General features: G+C 37.7%; 1 protein-coding gene across 7 annotated transcripts in view; it reads right to left on the bottom strand.

Annotated features, from left to right (window-relative positions):
* Positions 1-21,118, bottom strand: part of RBMS3 (RNA binding motif single stranded interacting protein 3) — a 596,100-nt gene that overhangs the window by 59,755 nt on the left and 515,227 nt on the right. For all 7 annotated transcript variants that reach the window (XM_027639205.1, XM_027639210.1, XM_027639206.1 and 4 more), the window contains 3 exons: positions 19,804-19,850; positions 12,417-12,513; positions 9,798-9,848 (listed from right to left, as the gene is read on the bottom strand). In XM_027639205.1, coding sequence (XP_027495006.1) covers positions 9,798-9,848; positions 12,417-12,513; positions 19,804-19,850 — 195 coding nt within the window. The remainder of the gene's footprint in view (positions 1-9,797; positions 9,849-12,416; positions 12,514-19,803; positions 19,851-21,118) is intronic.

Genomic DNA, 21,118 nt, shown 5'->3' with positions numbered 1-21,118 from the left:
AAATACTGTTAGACTTGACTATATTCAATAATAAGCTATTACTTATGATATCTTGGATGTTTCTAGCTTCCAGGATGTCAAATCACGTTGTACATTTATAAATTGATACAAAAAAATAAATTGTTAGCACTGTCTTTGCAAAAATAATTTTAAAATAATTATGTTATTAAGATTCTTCAAGTTACATTCAAAGAGGTGTTAATTAGTCAGGCACTTACTCAGACACCTCAATAAGTATATCAGGAAGGAACACAGAAGGGAGGGGAAATAAAAAGACAAAAAAAAGCTACAACTGGAGGCCAGAAGTAAGATTTGCAAAAAGTCTATCTGAGACTTCGCAAATGATATTCAAACACCTAAAAAAAGGTTTCTCATAAAGATAAATGAAAAACAAGGAGACAACCCAGAGTTCAGCTCCCCATACAGTGAAGATGGGGGACACATTGAAGGTACTTCAGAAGTAGCCCCAGCAGGACAAGAACACTCTCAATTTCCCACACAGACATCAGACAGCAGAAGCAGCTTTCTGAGAATGAGCATTTGGGCAGAAAAATGAATGCAGTCAAAGGAGATGAAAAACCCACAGAAATCACTGAGCTCAAGGTGAAACGAGGAACCAGGACTGGATCATCTCTACTGCAGAGCTGGTACACATAAGCACAGGTCCAGTGGACAGGACTAAAGGATATTAATGAAGATAGAACATAGATAAATCAAAGACAGAGTTAGCTAACCTCATTTTTTAAAATAAAATGACCTATTTTCTAGATAAAGGACATGCAGCAGATCTAAACTCTCTGAAGGTCAACAAAAGTATTTCAAGCAGTGCTACACCAGAAATTACTAAACTTTGGGGATGATAAAGGAATAACTAAAGAGGAAATGATAACAGGTTGTGCTAAAATACAAGCTATATTGCTTCAGTGGGAGGGTCACTAAAATCACCATAAGGATTGTTCTCATTCAATGTTTTTAATAATGCCCTTAAATAATAAGATTTGGGGAAATTGGGAAGTTGTAAGGTACATTTAATAAAGTGGCAAATTGAACTACCATACAGGAAGGACTGGATCATATAGAGCAAGGTGCAAATTCATGAAGACAATTATGCTAATATGTGGTTTCCTTTATCACATAAGAGTTTCTGCTGGAAACTGAAAGAAGGAAAAAACTTAGGTATATCAGTGAATTACAGGATTACTTCACTACCAGTCATGAGCAAAAGGGAAAAAAGATACTATTTTACAATGCAGCAAAGTTGTCCCATAGAAAAGAAGGAAATATTAATGCTATTTGCACAAAAAAAAAGTTGGAAAACTGTGAGCACTGGCTGCCCCAGAAATACAAATTCAAAGTGGAATAGATCCAAAGAAGGGTCATTTTTGCAATGAGAGGTGCAAAATTCCTAAACTACTACAAATGCAGTGATGTTAACATAGTTAGCCTAGAAAATTAAAATGCAGCTGAAATTTTTGTCTATAAATTATTATGGTGAACATGGAGAAGGGACAAGAGTTACTGAAGGTAGGGAAGAATGTTTGACCAAGAACAGATGGAGACAAAATGAACAGGAGCATCTATAGGTTGGAAATTAAAAAATGCAGTGCTAAGCCTCAGAGCAAAGGTATTTGGAAATAAATGTCCTGATAGGATTATCAAGCAGCATAAAATCAAACTATTTAATCAGGTTTTGCAAGGGATTATATAGCATGGTTCCTGGATACAGGAATTTTGAGTCTTATAAACTGGTCACTAAGTCCTTAGAGTACATAATTATAATTTTTTACACAACTCCTGCACTAAATAAATCATGATGCAATCATAAGTAATACATAGATTAGCTGGTTTCCCCTACTTATGTAAATTGGTCCTTGAATACGGTTTGCATAACATAATGGTAATTTATGGAAGTGCTTTTGTTCTAGAGGATTAAGAAGGTGCCAGAGTCTCCTTCATCAAGTTATTGCTGCAGGCATGATTCTCTTCTAGTTCTTACTGTTTCACACCTATGTGATTCAATTTTCTTAAGTCAAGTTAATTCTTGATTTATAACAGTAAAAATCAAATCTTACATGAAAACCTCAAACCTTAACAGTATCATCGTGAGGATGTGTTTAGAGACATCAATCAAGACAGACCCTCATTTCACCAGACTTTTAACAAACATCTACTAGATACTATTTAGTGGTATGACAGTTTAATAAACTAAATAGACCAGGATTAAAAAAGACAAATCTGAATCAAATGTTTTCTCCAAGGTCAAAAAACTGATCACGGTAGATGAAAAAGTACCTGTCACTAAGTGCTATAAGCCTATGTTTATTCTTTGAAACCAGGGTGAGGAAAGGCAGGCTCAAGTCAAAAAGGAGCTGCAGCAAGGATAAATAAAACTATACAATACATTTACAGCTGAAAAAGTACGCATGATTTCCATTTGGGATTTTCTTCCAAAACTCAGTGGAAGTCTCTGAGACAAACCCCCATACGAATACCATATTTTAAAAAATAATAATAATTAACTTTGCAAGATTATACCTTGATCCTTACATAGCTCCCTTCCTACTCAGTTGTATACAAAAGGACATCTTCTCAATAGTCTAAAACTTGACTTGATCCTTCACTATCAGGAATTCACCTTTACAACTTTGATACATTGTGACAGTCTTTATAACTCCTATTTTGGAGTTATAAAGTTACAGTTACAGTGCTGCTGCCTTGGCATCTTGCTGTAAAATACAGCCTTTCCTCGATAATGCTCTTCTGTGCGCGCGGGGCTGTTCCCTTCTCCAAAGCTGCCCAATGTCTCATCCGCAATGGAAATGCTCATTTTCTGCAGTGTAGGGATTGGGTTTGGGAAGCAGAAAGGCGACACAGGTCCCTTTCTACTGAGAACTGTTCCGCAGTAACATCTTGTATTCTTAACTGCACTATGGAAAAGAACCACATCTCCATCATGGGAAAGGCACCCACAGATCATTCCCAGCCTTTTCACCAGCTAGTGTGAAACCTCTGTGCTCCCAGACCACAGAGCGTATTCAAAGCTTTTTACTGCTTGTGGCAGATGAAATTTTTTGCCTTTCCCTCCACCATCACAGAACTTACATGCTTGAAAATTTGTCACAAGCAGGCTTGTGTCCTGCTTACTACATGCATATCATCTAATTTGCTTAAGCCATCATAGCAGAGTGGTCCTTGTAGGAGATGGAAAACATCAGCATCAGCTGAAAGACAATGGATAATACTAGGCACACAATAAGAGAGGGTCCATGATGGAGGGTAGATTTGAGAGACTATAATATACCTGTTACATGTCTCAGCATGTTCACAGCACACCTATGCACGCATAACCACAATGGGTAAAATATTTGATGGTGAGCTAAACTGAGAAGTCATCTGAGAAATCACATGCTTACCTAATTCACCACTCTGCTGAGCCCATTACTTTCTGCACACTCATTAATCTAACTCTTGGCTTATAATTAATACCATGTGCTTACGCAGTCCATCACTCTTTCCTGATCCTATCACATTATGCCTACTTATTAATAGGACAATACCTAACTTGACCAGTGCTCAACAGATGAGGAATTTTTGCTCAAAATGGCAAACACAACATGAATTCTACAGTTTGTGTTAAGGTTTTGACTTTGTGTAAATTTAAAACTTGACATAAATGCAGATCTACTTGAAACCAGAGACATTACATATATTATATAAAATAAAGGATTAGTAATATTCTAAGGTGATGTACATGGAGTTGGAAAAGTTAAAGCAGAATGCAGGCTTCGTAAAAAATTAGAGATTGATTGTTTAAAAAATGCACTACATTCTTCCACAGAAGGTACTCTATTCTCTATTGATTAATAACTGTCTTTAAAAAAAATAGTCCCCTTTGATAAAATCACTTTTAAACAGCTATTGTGTTAAGATTTTTCTTGACAATGAAGGTTGAGGGGTAAGGTTGCATCTTTCCCGTTAAAAAGAAATCAATATTCTATAACCTCTACTAGAATTTCCTGGCTTCAAAGTCTCTTGGGTACCTTTCAAATTTAGTGTCAGATGTCTTCTTTTCCAAATATCTTTTCCATTTATGTTTATAGATTTTTATGAATCATAGATATATGTTTTTTCCACTAATGTAGATGTCTTTAAACAAAAATCTTAGACTGATGTTTTATCCATTTAGTATTCACACTATCTGCAGAATATTTGAAAGAAGAGAAAATTTTACTAGAGCTCTTAAGTTTTTTAGGATAAAACAGCACAGCACAAGTTCCTCAAATGCACAGGCTTGTCTACTGGAAACATTTGCGGTTCTCCCATCCATGTTTTCTAAGTGAATCCATATGTGGTATGTCTTGCTGCCATCACAAAAAATGCTCGTTTTCACTAGGGAGCTCTAGTAGAGTGTCAAGAAAGGTTGGAAATCTAATTTAAATATATCTTTTCCTGGCATTCATATTAATTTTTACAACAGCAGAGTGAATGACTGCAGCAGTACTTTGATATGATTCCAGGAGCATTGTATAAACAAACGTACAAACCGCTACATTTGAATAGATGTAACTCGGGTGAATTGTTTACATCTATTTTTAAAGGTCTGAGTTGGCTGAGCTTGGGCACTGCTTTTCTTTCCTGGGTGTTCTCCTCAACTCAAAAACACCTGGCACTAAAGAAGGTCAGCATGTGCTCAGCTGAGTCTGAAATTACCCATTTAGTAGCACTGAGACAACATCTATATTAGAGTGGGTGCTGGGTGAGAGGGAGGTAGAAATGATTTCATGTGAGCCTGCCTACCCCAAACGAACATTAACAATTACTGTCTTGATTATCAGTTATAGAATCGGCAGTCTTCAGTTTTCTGTCTCGGGAAACACTGGAATTAAAATTGTTCAGCAGAACTTTGGCATTGGTGTTTGGTTAGTTATTTCAACCTCTAAACACTTTAGCCTTAAAAGTTCAAGTAAGTTCACATTCAAAGGATCTCTTAAAAATACACAGCTAAAAGTTAAAAGACTAGCTGGAGATTCCAATTTCTAAGGATTATTTCCTGTTTACTTTTTATACCAGCCAGCCGAATTCTCACATTTCATCTTGGAAGTAGGACTCAACTGTCTGCAAAGGACATCCTTTATTTCCTTACACTCAAACAGGCAAACTCAAGATTGAGTCCTGGCTCTGTTTACTAAAGAGGTAGGGGAATAAATGTGAGGTGGAGAAAGCTGTCTTGGGAGAGGGATGTGGATTGGAGCACAAGGAACTTCTTTGTTCCAGAGTGTAGGAATCAAAACACTGAAACTGCTGTGGTATTTTGGGTATTATCCAAAAAAGCAAAGTCACTAGTGAGAAAATGAAAACTGATATATTTCAGTTGAACAATTTGTACCTTTTATGCTACATTCATGCACAACAATAAAAAGGCAAGAATTTGGAGTCCTTACTCAGCCTCGCTTCTCACCAAAGTAGGGGTTTGACACTGCTTAGGAAATGTTTTTGTTGTTGCTTTCAAAGATAGATTTCATTCAGCCATGAGCCAGAGGAAGGAAGACAGAAAAAAATAATAAGAGTGTTTTTAAGACATTGACCTTTCTAAAAGGGCTGTAAGGGCTTGAGAAACATGCAGAAGAGAAGTGCTCCCCAACACTCTTTATCATTATCAATGCTACCATATGCTACCCTGCTTGCACCCTTTATGCTCCACTGGCATACTCCAGCTATTACATAGAAACTATTCCAGACTGACAAGAACATATATCTGTGCATACCCAGTGATTACTTATGGTCACACAGTTTTACTTGCAAATAAAAGAGCGTAAGTGTAAAACCAATGTGTCCGCTGACTATTAGGGTAGGATATTTCTGTTGGTTCACCAAAAAAAAAAAATTGCCTTTAAAGAGGAAGAGTACATGTATTTTTTGTAAAAAGATTTGAATAAAAACATGAGATTGTCTCTATGTGAATTTACTACAAACACATTTTTTTAAAGTAAACTCTGAACTGTCAGACAGCCTTCAGGGACTACAGGAAAAACACAATAATACAGCAAATGTTATAATCCCTAGAATAACTCTTATCCTATTTATGTTTTGATTCTGCCATCACTATCCATCCATCCTTATCCTGAGGCAGTAATGAAATACAAGACTTTTTTCAAGTAGGGAAGAGTGAGCATTGTACTTTGAAAGCTACAGTTAACTAAATGGAGCCCATACTGCCATCAGTGCATTAAACATTATGCCAATTTTAATCCACACCCATACTGCTATAGCTCTTTTGGAGCTTGTCTTCCATTACAGCCATGGACAATGACCAGGGCACAGAGTAAAGCAACAAAACTGGCAAATTTTAGTCATTTTCACTTGGACACAGTGCAGTCAATATGGAAAAAAGTGGTGAAGGTTCAATTTACAAAGGGTACATTTTTCAGAAGTGTCTGAGTCACACATGAGCCTCAAGGTAAATTTTTCATCACGTCCACATGATTCAGGAATCCTGTTTTCCAAAACTCTGAAGGTTGTGCAAGCACAAAGATGTGAGAAGTTTTCATGTGTGACCCTACTATGCCAGCAGAAGTTTATTTTTAACACTATTTATTCATAAATAGCAATACTACCTCAACGTATTTGATATTTTTCCATGGCTCTTAGCATATAAGATCAGTAAAAATCACTGATAACAAAAAATAAAACCCCTTTAAATTGTATTGGCATCAACCTACAACATCAATTCTATACCTGCAGACTCCTTGACTGTCTGTCTGACTTTCTCCCATTAGGACAAAAATTTTCTGACTTATTTTCTCAGAGAATGAAACTTTGGTTGTTATCTGTTTTTAAGGGATCACAAAAGTAAGAAGACAAACAAGGCTGGGGAATAGAAAGCAATATATGCAGATATTTTCCGGTTAATATATATGTCATTTTTGTTTGTTAGGGTCAGAGGCTTATGTGGTTGTAGTCAAAAAGCTAGAGAAAGAATTGGAGATACAGTCTTTTACTATAGTGAAGTTTTTAATCCACCAAGTAAATGGATACAGAATGCACACATGCACACATCAGGAAAACGTGGCTGAAACTGATATATAAAGGAGCGCCATGTCTGGCAGGCCATCCTATTACAGGAATATCACTGAAGAAAGGACCTGGTATTTACTGTAAATGGAGGTGAGTGGAAAGGGAGATGAGGTGGGCAGGCAGAGAAGAGGCAGGCAGACACAGGTAGCACTGTGTGGCACAGCTCTTCCCTCTGTGGGCAAGCTTGCCTGTCTAGGATAAGACTGCCCTGTGTGTGCACAGGACGCAGAATGAAACCCCTCCTTTGTCTACTCTACAGCATGATTCTGCTTGTTTTTCTGCCATGAGGGACAGTACATGATGTTAAATTTTACATAAATATGAAGTAGGACTTTCTGTCGGAAATGAAAAGCTTATCATCTAGTAACATGATTTAGTGGATACTTATAAGCAAAACAAAGAATTAACCACCAGTGTCTGAGCAATTCAAACTGTGCTTTCTATATGAGTTCATCTCTACTCACAAAGAATAACAGAGGCTTAACAAAATGTTCTCCTTCCTGGGGCAAGAGGAATGTAATATTTATTTGCAGTGGTTTCCAGGGGGACATCACGTGCGACAGTCAATCACCTTATAAAATATTATGAAGTAAAGTGGTGGTAATTTAGATAATAACATGGAAAACTAAGTTACAAGAAGAAAAAACAACTAACCAAATTAGAAAATTCCCAATTTCATCAGCTCATGGGGTTACCAAAACTCACGTCCTAAATTCTGCCAACTTTATTGTAATCTTTTCTTCATTTTATTTTTTAAGCGATGGAGGTGCCTAGAATAGAGTCTATAGTTAGGCATGAAACTACAGTGAACTTAAAATGGACATACATTCTTTATTTTCTTTTAAAACAGACCATCGATTCTGAAGCCTCATGAGTCCTCTGCGTGGTAATACTCTGACAATTTTTCAGGTATTTCTAATAAAGAATTCATCTCTGAATGAAACCTGGGGAATGGTAGTTCTGCCTTTTTGCTTTTATACTTCTTCAGTACTAAATGCCTAATGTCCACTTACTTAAGAACATAGTCTTGGGAAACACAAAGGAAAAATCTTTTGGTGAAGAGACCAGGGTTGCTACAGAAAACCATGCGTTTCCACAACATCAGTGACACTGGAACTGAAATGTTACACCACTTATCCACTGCCCCTCTGCTTTTCCACCTAGAAGCACACATCCTTTTTTTGACATGACTCTCTCGCTGACAATGAACATGAATTTAACTTGGCATATTGAGGGTGCCACTCACTATAAAAGATAGTTTTCTTTTCATGTCCTTAGCAAGGAGTAAATACATTTGATAACCACACCAAAAAGCCTCTTCTAGTACTGCAGAAAAATGCTTTGGTGAATATTGTCAAATAAAAACTGGGACTGGTAAAGTGCTTAGGTTTTTCTTTTAGAAAGTGAGTCTTTCTGCGAGGATCAGAGACTTCCACAAGTCTCATAACTCATCATATCTATACATCTAAGATATCTTGTGGCCTGCAATTAAATCCAAATGTTAGAATACAGGACTGATTTGTAACTGTGAATTTGTTCAATACAATTCGTCTCCCTACAAGGAACACAGCAGCAGCTTTACTTCATTGAGATGGAAATTTCCCCCAAGGGATGCAGAGAGGTGCAGTATTGCAGAGGTAAGAACTGGGCATCCTGGAGACAGTCAGTCCCACGCTATGGTCATTGCCTGGTGAGAGAAAACTAAAGAACTTGTCTCCAAACAGTTAAGGGAAATGAAAGGGGGCTTCAAATTGCAATGAGAGTCCTGTACTACTAAACTGATATGTAGTGTAATTATATTCATGTTTGTACAGCAAACTCTCCCCAGAAGTTACTCTATTGTGAAGTCATAATATTTGAACCCAAATGTGAATAACAAATAATCCTTAAGCATAGACTTTCATTTTAATTTTACTCTCCTTGTATAAATCAATATATTGATGCATATGTGAAGCACACATTTAAATTTTGACTAATGACACTCTTAAGTGGATCCATACCTGAAAAACTGATCAAAGGTAGGAAATGGAACTAAAGTAATCTGTATATAGTGGAATTCAGTATGGTGACTGCTTCTGGTAGATTGCTAATGTTTAGACAAAGTGACCTCTTTGGTGAGGCAAACAAAAAATCAGCTGCACTACTTCTAATGAATGTTGGTTAGAACTCTAATGCAGCTTTAAGCAGTAGTTATAAATTGATAGAGATGGCGATTTACTCAGGGGAAAAAAAAAAGTTGACCAGTCAAATCATAGTGCAGATTCAGATTTGGGAGGGACTGCCTCAGAGAGTTGTGCTTCACCCTTTCCCACTATGTTGAAATGCACTAGCGAGGCAGTGAGGATCCTTTATATACAACTACACAGGAAGTTTCTGATGGACAGGCATATAAGGGAAGGGTAAAGTGTTGATCCTGGCAATTCAAAGTATGAAGGAATGCAGTTATCTTGCTTGTAGTCCCCTAAGCAGAGCTTCACAAGCAACACTTCAAAACTGGTTAGTCTCTCACAATCAATGCAATTAGATAACATATCACCCATCCTCTTGTTTCCACCAAATCAGATGGTGCTCCTTAAAGGAACAGAATCTTTACAGCAGAGGGCTCTTGTCACAGGTAGCAGCTGGCTGCTCTTCCATGACCCAGGAATTTAATGTGGCTGGACAAGCAGAGAGAGGCTACAATGTAAGCACTTTTAGCTGGATATAACCAAGTATCCACTTACTGTTGGTTGCATAACATATGGCGGATGAGGCATCCATGAAGTACTCTGGACCTGCATATTAAATACTTATAATTAGCACAGAAAAGTTTAAAACTTAACTCAAAGATTTGCTTGAAAATATTCTCTGTATTACAACTGTGGTGCTAATTTTGACAAAATACTTAAGTTGTGCAACTCAACACAAAATTAATTTATGCTTCATAAAGTTATTGACAGTAAAGCTTTCAAATTTCATTTGATTATGTTTTCTACCAAAGTCAAAAGTCTGAGATTTGCACTACTTCTATGATCCACATCATTTTATCTCATAAAGCAGTCTTCAACATTCCATATTGTCCTATTTCTTTCATTTGTATTGTTTCCTTTCATCTATCAATATAATCATGAACATGTCATCTAACTGAGTGCAGGAGACATAACACGTTCAAAGTTCATTTACAAAAGTATCTGTATGAACTTTTAGAGGTACAACATTTTCAGAGATCCCAGAATTATTTATTCTGTTTTCTGTAAGAGCTGCAGATCTAATTCAGAGTTTTTGAAACTTATTCTAATTGAAAGCTCTCATGGCAAAGCTAGCTTAAGAAGTCTCTCCCCTCCAGGATCATTCTTAGCTTGGGCATCTTGGGGTCGGTCTATTCCCACCAGAACTCCATATGCCTCACCGAAGTCCTTCTTTGTTGTTCTGCCTTACGACTGACATATAACACATTCCAAGGATAGAACAATTTTACTAACAACTACACACATTACAGAGTGTTTGCATATTTGTGGTGGCATCTCTGAGCCATAACTCCCTCTTGTGCTACGTGTGAATGGCCCACATGTTATCAATAACTCAGACTCAGCCCCAAGAATTGTGTATCTTAGTCTCCTTTTGTATCAGTCTGGGCACCACAACACACAAGAAGTAAACAAAAAATGTAGCTGTGCTGTCCCCAAGCTCACAGAGATGGGCATGTAACACCTCAGACAGAACATGACCAGGGATAAAAAGGAGAAAGCTACAAGGTCCCACTTCTCCAGATGCCCTGCGATTTTGTTCATGAAGCAAGTGGTATTAATTGTATAACTGTGTGCTTCAACATTTGTACACATTTATCAAAGTATATTTTTTCTTGAAAAGCAAGTTCCTCAAAACATCTTTAAAACCAAAACCAGCACACACGCATGAAAACACACCTTTACTGCAACATTCTATGTTTTGAATCCCCATGAGTTAAAATACACTAGAGTTGCCACAGCTTGCTGCTCATTGCTCCCACTCTTGCACCCTTCCAGTTTCTTCTCTGTGCCAGGGCAAATGCCTTTGGGCTTACATTGCAACCTATCTGAGGAGAATGATATGCGTTAAAAAAATAAAAATGAATGTTTTTGGTGCAAACGCATCAAACCACAAATGGATGCGATGGTTCAAACCAGAATGAAAGAGGGGAGCAAATGTGAACTGTGCAGCAGTGATGTGTATAGGTGGCTGGGTGGCCTGAATTCAGTTGCCTGAATAAGAGGGAGGAAGTATAATTCTTAAGCCTGCCTTGCTACCAAGAAAATTGCATGTGAGCTGCATTTGTATGGCTCTGGTTCTGACACTTCTTTGGTGTTGCCACTTACTGAAATTTGCTGAATTTACCTCATCAAACAACTTTGGTTTGGCAAGTGTTACATACCCATCTAAAATAAAATAATACAAAAGTCAAAGAAAATTACAAGAATCATTTGTCCTTGAAGATCAAGTTGAAAGCACAGTAACCTTCCAGAATTCTCTGTAAGCAGTACCATACCATCTCAAAACTCCCACCCCGCACAAACCAACCCAAACATTAAGAACAGCCCACCTTGTAGCTTTGCAAGTTTGGATTGCTTATTCCAGATAAGACTCAGGACTGGAAAAGCACTGATGCCATAGGACAGAAATAACTAAAATTGGAAAAGGTATAGCCAATGACCAGCTTCTGTGAAGTGATATGTTCCCAGAGAACGGCTAATAAAACTATACGACCCGGTTTTGACTTCCATTTCAGAAAGTCAAAGCAAGGCAGTAATTTCCCAGTGGAAATCTGTGAGGGATATGCTGAAAAGAGAAATTTTGAACAACAAGGCATGTAGCAGACTAAAGAAGGATATGAGGGCAGTTATCCTCAAGTAATTTTTTTTGTTAGGGATTATTGGATAAAAATGAGCACTTTTAAAGGATGCTGTTACTGGAGCAAATACAGCTGAGGTCAAAAGGTCAAAATACAATGCAGTCAACATAAATGATAAAAAAACACTGTTAAAAAGTTTTGGCTAATGAAGGGGAGACAAACTGAGAAAACATTTCAATTAAGAATGATAAGCTTTCTGGTGTTGTCAGCTGTAAATTAAGCAAAATGTTGTTTTCTAGAGCAGCTGATTGAAATAAAAAATTATGGTGGTTTTCATTACTACTGTAAAGAATGCAGGAAACACTTAAAACTCTATACCCAATGATACCTGAATATTACTAGAAAGACCTTTGTTTAAAGTGTGACTCAAGAGCGCAAGCACTCACACAATTTTCTATGGTATACACTCTGCCTTCATCCACATCCAAAACATAATTAACTGGGAAAATAGTAGACAAGCAGAAATCTGACGTACCTGATATGTAGAGACAGGGGAAGCAGCAATGAATGGCGTGATTGATGTCTGTGGAATCATGCGGTTTGTTGGAATACTGTACGGTGAGGAATAAAATCTGAAACAAAGAACAAAAGGGAGACTTTTTGAACCTTTTGACTGCTTAGGTTCTGACTAATTCATTGCCTCCTAGGCAAAGACAAAAAGAGTCTACACAGGTAATTTATGTCCATCTATTCCAAAACCACAATAGAGAAGATGTGATGGCTCCATTGAGCAGATCTTGAAAATGGAAGGAGGAAGAATATTTACACGAAGCATATTTTTTTCACTTCAACTAGCACAAATACAGAACTTCATGATACAAGAAGTAATTATCTGAAATGCAAGGACAGCTGATTTTCCAGAGTGCTAGCTATTGAAAGGAAATTTCTTATGCGATATTGAAGACAATATTACTGATTTCATTTTTACATGCTGTACTGTTTTCTTTTCAGATCTTAATGCTTCAGTGCTGAGAATAACACATTCTATATACATGCCTGAATTATTTTATTAAGGGGTGGCTACAAAAACTCTGGCTGAAATTTTCATATTCATCTAGGCAGAGAGCAAAAAACCCTTATTCTGGTGAAATGTATGAAAAATTATGAGGCTAAATGCCCCAGGCAGCACTGAAAATCTGAGACTGACTTGGTTTTATTTCCACTGTTGCATACTATGAATGGAAGTTGCACTATCCCTTGCTTGATGGTAATAAAAGTTATATTCTTTCTCCTTCCCTGTCAGTTAATGATTATTGATAAAATTATCACTTGGAAAATATCACTATTGCTGGATTGTGTAAGTACTTAATATGTGTGTGCTCGTAGAGATTTTTGCATTTGCCCTTTTTTCACTTTCAACTGCAAGCCAGAACAATAAAATTGCTTAAAAAAAAAAGAATATTTGTAGTCTTCCAGTTGTCAAAATGATGATATTTTGGACTCAGACAGAAACACTCACGTGTAGCATTTTCTTGTCTGATCTAAACCTCACGTAGATCCTTCTCATAGAGCATGCACCAATGAGTAATAGAAGATTCTGCACAGTGAGGTGGATTACATTCCCTCTCTTTTTATATTTTTTTCCCCTCCCCACTCTGAAGCAATCAACCCTAGCTTTCCATGACAGCTATGTAACAACAAAAAAATCATTACTGGTGTTTAAACAAGTGCTCTATTTCCTGATCGCCCTGGCATCACAGATTTAGTACTAATCAGTCTAGCTCAGACTGGATGCATTCATTGTGGATGTAGGTTAAATAACCACTGACTTCAACCATAGCCTTGGAAAAACAGGCTGCTCTCTTTGAAGGCTGGGTGGAAACATTCAAAGTTAGGAAGGGAGAGGGGGACAGAGAAGCAATCATTTGTTCTCTCTATTCCAAATCAGATTTTAAAATGCCAAAAGCAGCAGGTGGTGTCTGACTGATTTCTTGTTTAATAGAAATATAATGCTATTTTAGGACCATTTATCTGCCCTTACAATGCTTGCACAGAGACTATTTTAAAACTGTGCCTTTGCCTGATTTTATATATATCGTATAATGAGAACTTAGAGGCATTTTTATCCCATTATATCAAACATTAAGTTCACACAACATCAGGGTAGAAACGATTCTTACACCACTAGCCAGGTCCATTTATGGCATTAGCATGATGCATGTTATCTAAGTCCTGTACAGGGGTCTTCTCCTTGGTCAATGTTAACCAGAAATCATTTGGACTGTGCTGTTGCTAAGTGGATGAACTAAGAAATGCTGTGTGCAGCAAATGAAAATCATCAGCGGCAGACTGACAGAATTTACTCTATAGGTAAAATGCATAATGTATAGAAATACCTATAAACCTCTTAAACTAAAAGATAATATAACACCAAAACTCTTCTGAGAAAACTACATATTTTGTTCATTCTGTTTTCATTCTATTCATCAGCCTGGCACTGATGCTGGGTTCATACTCATATCACATATGAATTGCTTGGACAAAGACAAGTATAAGGGAGAAACAACTTTCCATTTGGAAGTAGTGCTGACTCTTTGGAATCAACTCTCCAGTAAATCCCAACAAATACCAACAAATTTACAGAAAATGTGTGCTAAGCCAAGAACTTGACAGACAGCTTGCCATTTCAGTTTCAGCTTAGAGATGCAGTTATCTGAATAGTACATAAGCTTGTAGAATATACACTATGGTAATGTGAAAAATACAGCCCTTCCAACACCCCGCCAGTACCATTTATCTATTGTCATTTGGAATGCTCTCAAATAAGCATCAAATAAAACATACTATCAGGATACTCAGCTATATTGTGAAAATTCGTGCACTAGGGTATCAAGAAAGAGAAAGGAAGAAAACCTGATGCTGCAAATGACAATGTGAGAAAATCCAGTTCATATATTTTAATTTTAATAATAATAGTAAATCAAGTTAATAATCTGATTCACTGTGACAGGCTGTAGGGCAAACATTTTGCAATCAGGATTCTCTTACACCAAGAGACAAAGACTTGTCTTCTTTCCACAGTGTCACTTGTGGCCAAAGGCATCTAAAAATAAAGAATGTGCATCTCTGCCACACATGAAATACAGTGGTATGGTGAGGATAGGGATGTCCTTCCTTGCTGTTGACAGACCCAAGCAGAGCTACCCTCAGGTATGGGATGCTCAACCTACCAAAGTGCTGGAGCCATGCACTGCCATGACAGGGCCCACTGACAAAGAGGGCTCAACATACCCTCACCATGGGACTCAGAGGCATCTCCCTAAATTCCCTTTACATACAAATAGGCTAATGTCCTAACACGTAATTGGTTTAAGTGACATGCTGGAGATCTAACAAAAGACAAGGGGAACAAAAATGCAACAGTGGCCTGTTCTGGTGTAAACCCTACAGCATGCCAACAATATCTGCAGCTGCTGATCTTGCTATATTCAGTCTTAGCCTTTGCCTTTTTTTTTCTTTAGGCTGAGGGAGAGGTTAAATGAGGTGGAAGATGCATGTTGTAAGTTCATTCAAGGGAATACAGGATTCTCAGTCATCAGAATATCTACATGAGAAAGCGGAGTGGAAAGAGATATGAGTAATACTGTCTTTGACTCATTTCAGATATATTAAATTATGCTTCCAAATTTCCTGGCATTAAAATAAACAGTATCTAGTATAGTATTTTGAGAGCTGTAGACATTGTAGTAGTTGACCTGTGAGCTCCAAGGAGAGCTCTCCAAAAGGCTCAGCTGCATTTTCTGCAAAAGCAGTTTGCATCCTCACGTGTGGTTTTTTTTTTTGCAGGCATAAGACAATGTCCTTGCTCCTCAGCTGCAATTGCAATGCTAGAAGAACAAGCATGCAGGTGGCAAGGGCAAGGCAAAATGGACATGGCCCGTGTATTAAAAATGGACTTTTTCAGCATGACCATAAGTACAGGGGAAACTCCTCACTAGGAGGAAAAAAGATGCTCCTTGATGCTCCTGAAGAGGGGTTTATAAAGAAGGGCTCAACATCTCATTTTTAAGAGATGTTGAAAAGAACCATGTTTCCAGTACAACATCAGACACACAGAGGCAGCGTTTGAACAACAGTTTCTGTTGCTTAATAGACAAAGCACATACTCCCCTGCTACATCAACCCTCCCTTCGCATTTGGGGACTGCATTATCTGCAGTGTCTGGTTGCTATTTCCCCGCCAAAAAGTAGAAAAAAAAAATCCATATGGTTCCCATTCGGTGGGGAATATGCAACCTTCCACACAGAATCTGCACAAGAGAAAGATCCTATTTGCACTGCAATAAACACCATTTGCTCATGCCTCATGCCTGCGGGTAGTACTGAAAAAGTTAGATTCATAAATAGTATCCTGGGGCTCACATAATGTAAGAATATTACCGAGCATTATCAAGGCAGCAATTTTCTGTTGCAATAAGCCACACAGTCAGATGTTTGAGTTGGAAAAGACCTATCTGAATATTGAGCCCATTGGCCAGCAAATGCACAGTATAGTCCCCCAGATATCAGATATTAAACTGTTACAGTACATCGCAATCTTAGACAAATGGCCAGGAGGACTCCAGCCTTTGGAACATTTTAAATGAGCTTCCTTACCGTGCAAGTACAAGACCTCTATCTTGTTCTTAATATGAGTGCATAAAACTACTAAAACCATGTTAATACCACAAATTGAAAAATAAATAGCATATTGCAACAGGCACACTACCCCCCAAAATAAAACCTGAGTATCTTTGTAAATGGGATTCAGAAAAGGCTGATTATAAACCAAAAAAAGGCACAGAGAGATTGCCAGGTGAAAAGTGCTTATGTACTGAAGCGTATGCTTACCATATCTTCAGTAACTCACACTGCACTGCTATGGTACACTACGGGCTGGATTCTCCACTCCATTATACCAGCTTTATGCTGATGTAACTCCACTGGATGCTTAAACAGAGCTACATGGGTATAAAAACAATATAATGAAACGGAGAATCAAGCTTTACAATGTAATAGACTCTGAAGAAAATTATCTATTGCTTAGTGGGGAAAAAAATCTTAGTTATTTTTAGTGAAAGTCTCTCTCTTACTCTCTTTTGTTTTATTCCTGCTATAGATTTTCAAGGCAAATATGCAGTTATACAGTAATAAAAGTGATAGTACTACACCATGAGCAATGAGAACCCATCTTTTCATTTGGAAACAAGAGTGCAGATTCTTCCCTGAGGTTTGGTTGTGGCTCAACTCAAAACCTAATATAATCCACACCTCTTAAGGAACTGCACATTTTAAATACCATGATACCTGCAGAGACGTGTCTCTTTAGTAGACTTTCATGGTCCATATAATCCTCTGTGGACTTAGCAACTTACATGCATCAAAATGCATCTATCAACCGAAAAAGAGAGCTCTAGTAGATGTCAGCACATGCAGTTAATCTTTCTTCTTAAATTTTATTGGTAATTCATAAGTCTTCTGAATCATCATCTCAACTTGGTTATCTTTTACATTTCCCATCCCCAGCCTCAGTTCACTAAGCTCCACACTGGTGGGCACCCAGCACACACAGATCTGTGCAACTCATGCTTATCACAGCAGGTCAGCACCTGCTTGTCCCGACTGCTGCGCAGACCAGACCTGCTACAAAGTGGCCTTTGTTTTACAGACCTTTGGGTAACATTGCTCCACGTAAACCTTAACAGCTTGACCCACCTTACTGCCAAAGTATTATGCAGCATCATTCGTGCAAGGGTGGATGTGGGCACAGCATCAGCACAGAGGGGTCTGTAAGCAGCAGCTTTGTGCTCATTTCCAGACTGCCCTCACCACGAGGAATATCAATGCGTTTGCCTAACCTTGTTTGTCCCTTCACCGATGACTGAGTTAACCTGTTTTATTTCATAGTCATTAAGATCCTTTAAGTCTCTTGCACCATGGCCACACTACTGCTATGATGTCTGTGCCTTGTGTCAGCAAGCAACAGATTGCATTTACATATTTTACAAGCAAAAACCATCGAGGTGCTCCTCGACTTAACTAAAATAAACCCCAGGAGCGAGATTTTCAATGTTCTTGCAAGTAAAGAGGTTTATGAAAAATAGTAAAAATTCTCTACAGGATATGTAGAGATGACTATGTGAATGCCTGGGCAGATTAAAAAAATCCAGTGTAACACGACAGAAAAACAGTTGCATAACTTTTTATGGACAAATTTTTCTGCATAGCAAGAGCTTCTTTGATACTGCATACAATCAAGTTCTCACCACAAGAGCATTTTGAATGATGGTTTAGTTCTAATGAAACTGAAAATATTTTGACACTCTAGAAAGAAGAGATATGTCAAAGCAGTAATTAATTGTCACTCTTAGAGAGATATCTGGTACTGTAGTATATCTCTTGCTCTACAAATAAAAGAATATTTAAAAACTGCACAGCTGAAATTCTCCATTGTATACAATTTCTCTTCCAAATGATTGAGTGACCAAACCATCCGAGCAGTCTGACCTGAACACCGTGCATGTTCATTGATACAAATCATGCCTGATTCTGAAACAACTTTCATAACTTCAAAAAATTATTCTTGAATTAAAATAATATTAGTCACAAAGGATCATTCAAATTACAGTTTCCAAAATATTCACATAACTGACATGCAGGAATTTATTTGAAATAAAAGCCAGTTTTTCGCAAGAAACACTGGTGGATTACGAACCAGTGATGATTTTATTCAGAGACTATAATATTTTACCAGCTGAAAAGTATAACAATAGAAGAGAAAAACTCATTTGGAGGTCAAAACAGGGATACAGAAGCAGAGGAATCTGAAATCACAACTCCAAGCAAACTATATTTTCTTCTGAGTTTGCCCTCTTCCTCCACACATGGGAATATCAAGAGTCCTACAAAAACCATTGCCTGTAAAGGGCAATTAATCAAAATAGACTATTACTATTGATTTTAGTAGTTTGATTTTTTTAACTAGTGGGAATGTTAGTTTTTTCCTAAATGTTTCAACTAGCAGTGCCCTAACAAATATTTAACAAATAAAGCCATTCTCATCTACATCAATAAATTTTCCCATTCAGCTGGAGAACACAGATCGGAGTATGCATGGAATTTAATAATCATATCAAACATCTCTCTGATCAAAGAGTGACTGTCAAGGGGCTCAGGGCCAAACCTCCTGCTTCTTTTCAAATTGTTGTTAATCTCTCTGAAAGGACAGCTAGATTTCAAGGATATCTTTTTCTGGTTCATGAAATATTTGGAACTGCAATCATGCAGGTAAATAATGTGATGATGTAATTTCTCTGCTCAATTTGACAAAAAGTTGCTAATCCTTGCGTCAGCAAATGGTAGCTGAGAAATGAAGAAGAGTGTTTCTCAGAATTTTACCCCTGAATTCCATCTGCTTACACACTAATTTAAGGCTTTCTCCCTATCTGGCATTTTTATTCAGACAATAACATGGATGCTAGCCAGCCTGCAGAGAGAACCCCAGATGAAGTAATAGCTCTATTATCCAAAATACACTGGAATCTTCAATGATTATTTTAACAAAAGCAAAGTCAGTAAAGGAAAACTTTACTGGTTTCCACTTCATGACAGAGAGAGATTAAAAAAACATCCACTAACATTTGGCAAATAGAGATGGAAACTATTAGGAAAAACAGCTTCCCGTTCAAATAGATATTGCAAACAAGAGGGCATAAAAAGAAAAGGGAAACTAAAAGCAGAACTTGACAGTATAGCTTTACATGCTTCAGACAAAATATGGCTGGGTCAATTTGCTTCTGAAGAAGTTTCACCACAGAAAGAGAAAATAGAAGATGACATTCAAAATAATTTTTAAAAAGGCAAAAGAAAACATGCATTCCTTACCCATTCTGTATAGCAGCTGTTGGATCATAAGTCAAAGCCATGCCAGCCTGTACATAGTTAGGGAAGAAAAACAGATTTGTACTATTACTGCAGGAAAAAAAATGACATGAAACATATTCTAAGCCAATATGAATAAAAACTGAATTCAACTTATATGGAAATCTAAATTCTTAAGGGAAGCTCAGATGGTCCAAAGCAGCACGGAACAGATTGGTTACCTCCCCTTCCTGAGAGATCACTGAGAAACAGATCTGTTCAGTCTGTTGGTTGTCATCTCTCCATAACATTTAGGGCAAATGGAGTTTTTGTTGCACCAGCATCAGTTAATAACTCCATTGAAATCTATGCGTTTACAGCTGATAACTCAGTATAAAAAGACAGGGCCAAATCCTGCTGTTGCCTGTGAGACAAGTAGTTGGTAAACATTCCAAAGTTAACTTCATGAGAGATTCTCAGGAAGGAATCTCATCTTTTCTGCTAAGGTCACACCCTGCATGACCCTAGCCTATCCTTTCCCTGGGGTGCCACTCATATTTACAGTTAATTCATTACCATGAGACAAGAAAAAAAATGGGCTGTGAAGCAGAAAAGCTTGAGCTTTTAAACAAGGCTTTAAAAATACTTCAGAGGTCTGAACAGCAAAAGAATTTGTTAATGTGTTACACAGAGCTTTTCAGCTGCCATTACCACCAGGCAGACAATGACCTGTGCAAAAGGATTTGGCAGGGTCAAAACATTGTCCAGTTAACAACTGTCATCACTGCCACCATTAGCAGACATATCCACAGGTACCACAGGAGAGTGAGAGAGCAGGGCTGGAGACAAAATTTACTGCTCCACCTTATGCTCCAAGACAGCAGTCAGGGTCATGCAGGAAAGACCTTTTTTTCCCCCCAGCATTTACTTGAAGACATGGAACAAACAATCCCTCCTCCCACATACTGCATTTGCTTTAACTTTTTGCCTTCCTTATCTATTTTTTCCCCTCCCTTTGTGAAATACTTTCCAACGTAAGACACTACTGTGAGATGGAAGATGGGAAGAAATTGCCCTTTGTACAGGACTAGAAGCATAGGGGAGAGGAACCCCATTACTCGAGGTGTTGCTTTCCCATTGTCAGCAGCTGAAAAAATGCCATGGTACCATCCCACTCCAAGGCACTGTGTTTCTCTTTGGTTGTCATACATATCCCTATGTTTGTTGCCTGAGACAGGCAGCATTTTCTTCAAGGACAGATGCTTTACCAACCATGTGGCAGGGTCTGTGCTCCTGCTGGGAGCTTTTAACGCCCCTAAATCCATCTACTAAAATACTT

The sequence above is a fragment of the Corapipo altera genome, unplaced genomic scaffold (genome assembly GCF_003945725.1).
Source record: "Corapipo altera isolate COAL_440 unplaced genomic scaffold, ASM394572v1 44, whole genome shotgun sequence".
NCBI lineage: Eukaryota > Metazoa > Chordata > Aves > Passeriformes > Pipridae > Corapipo > Corapipo altera.
Note: the sequence above shows the minus strand (reverse complement) of the source record. Positions and strands in the feature narration are given on the sequence as shown.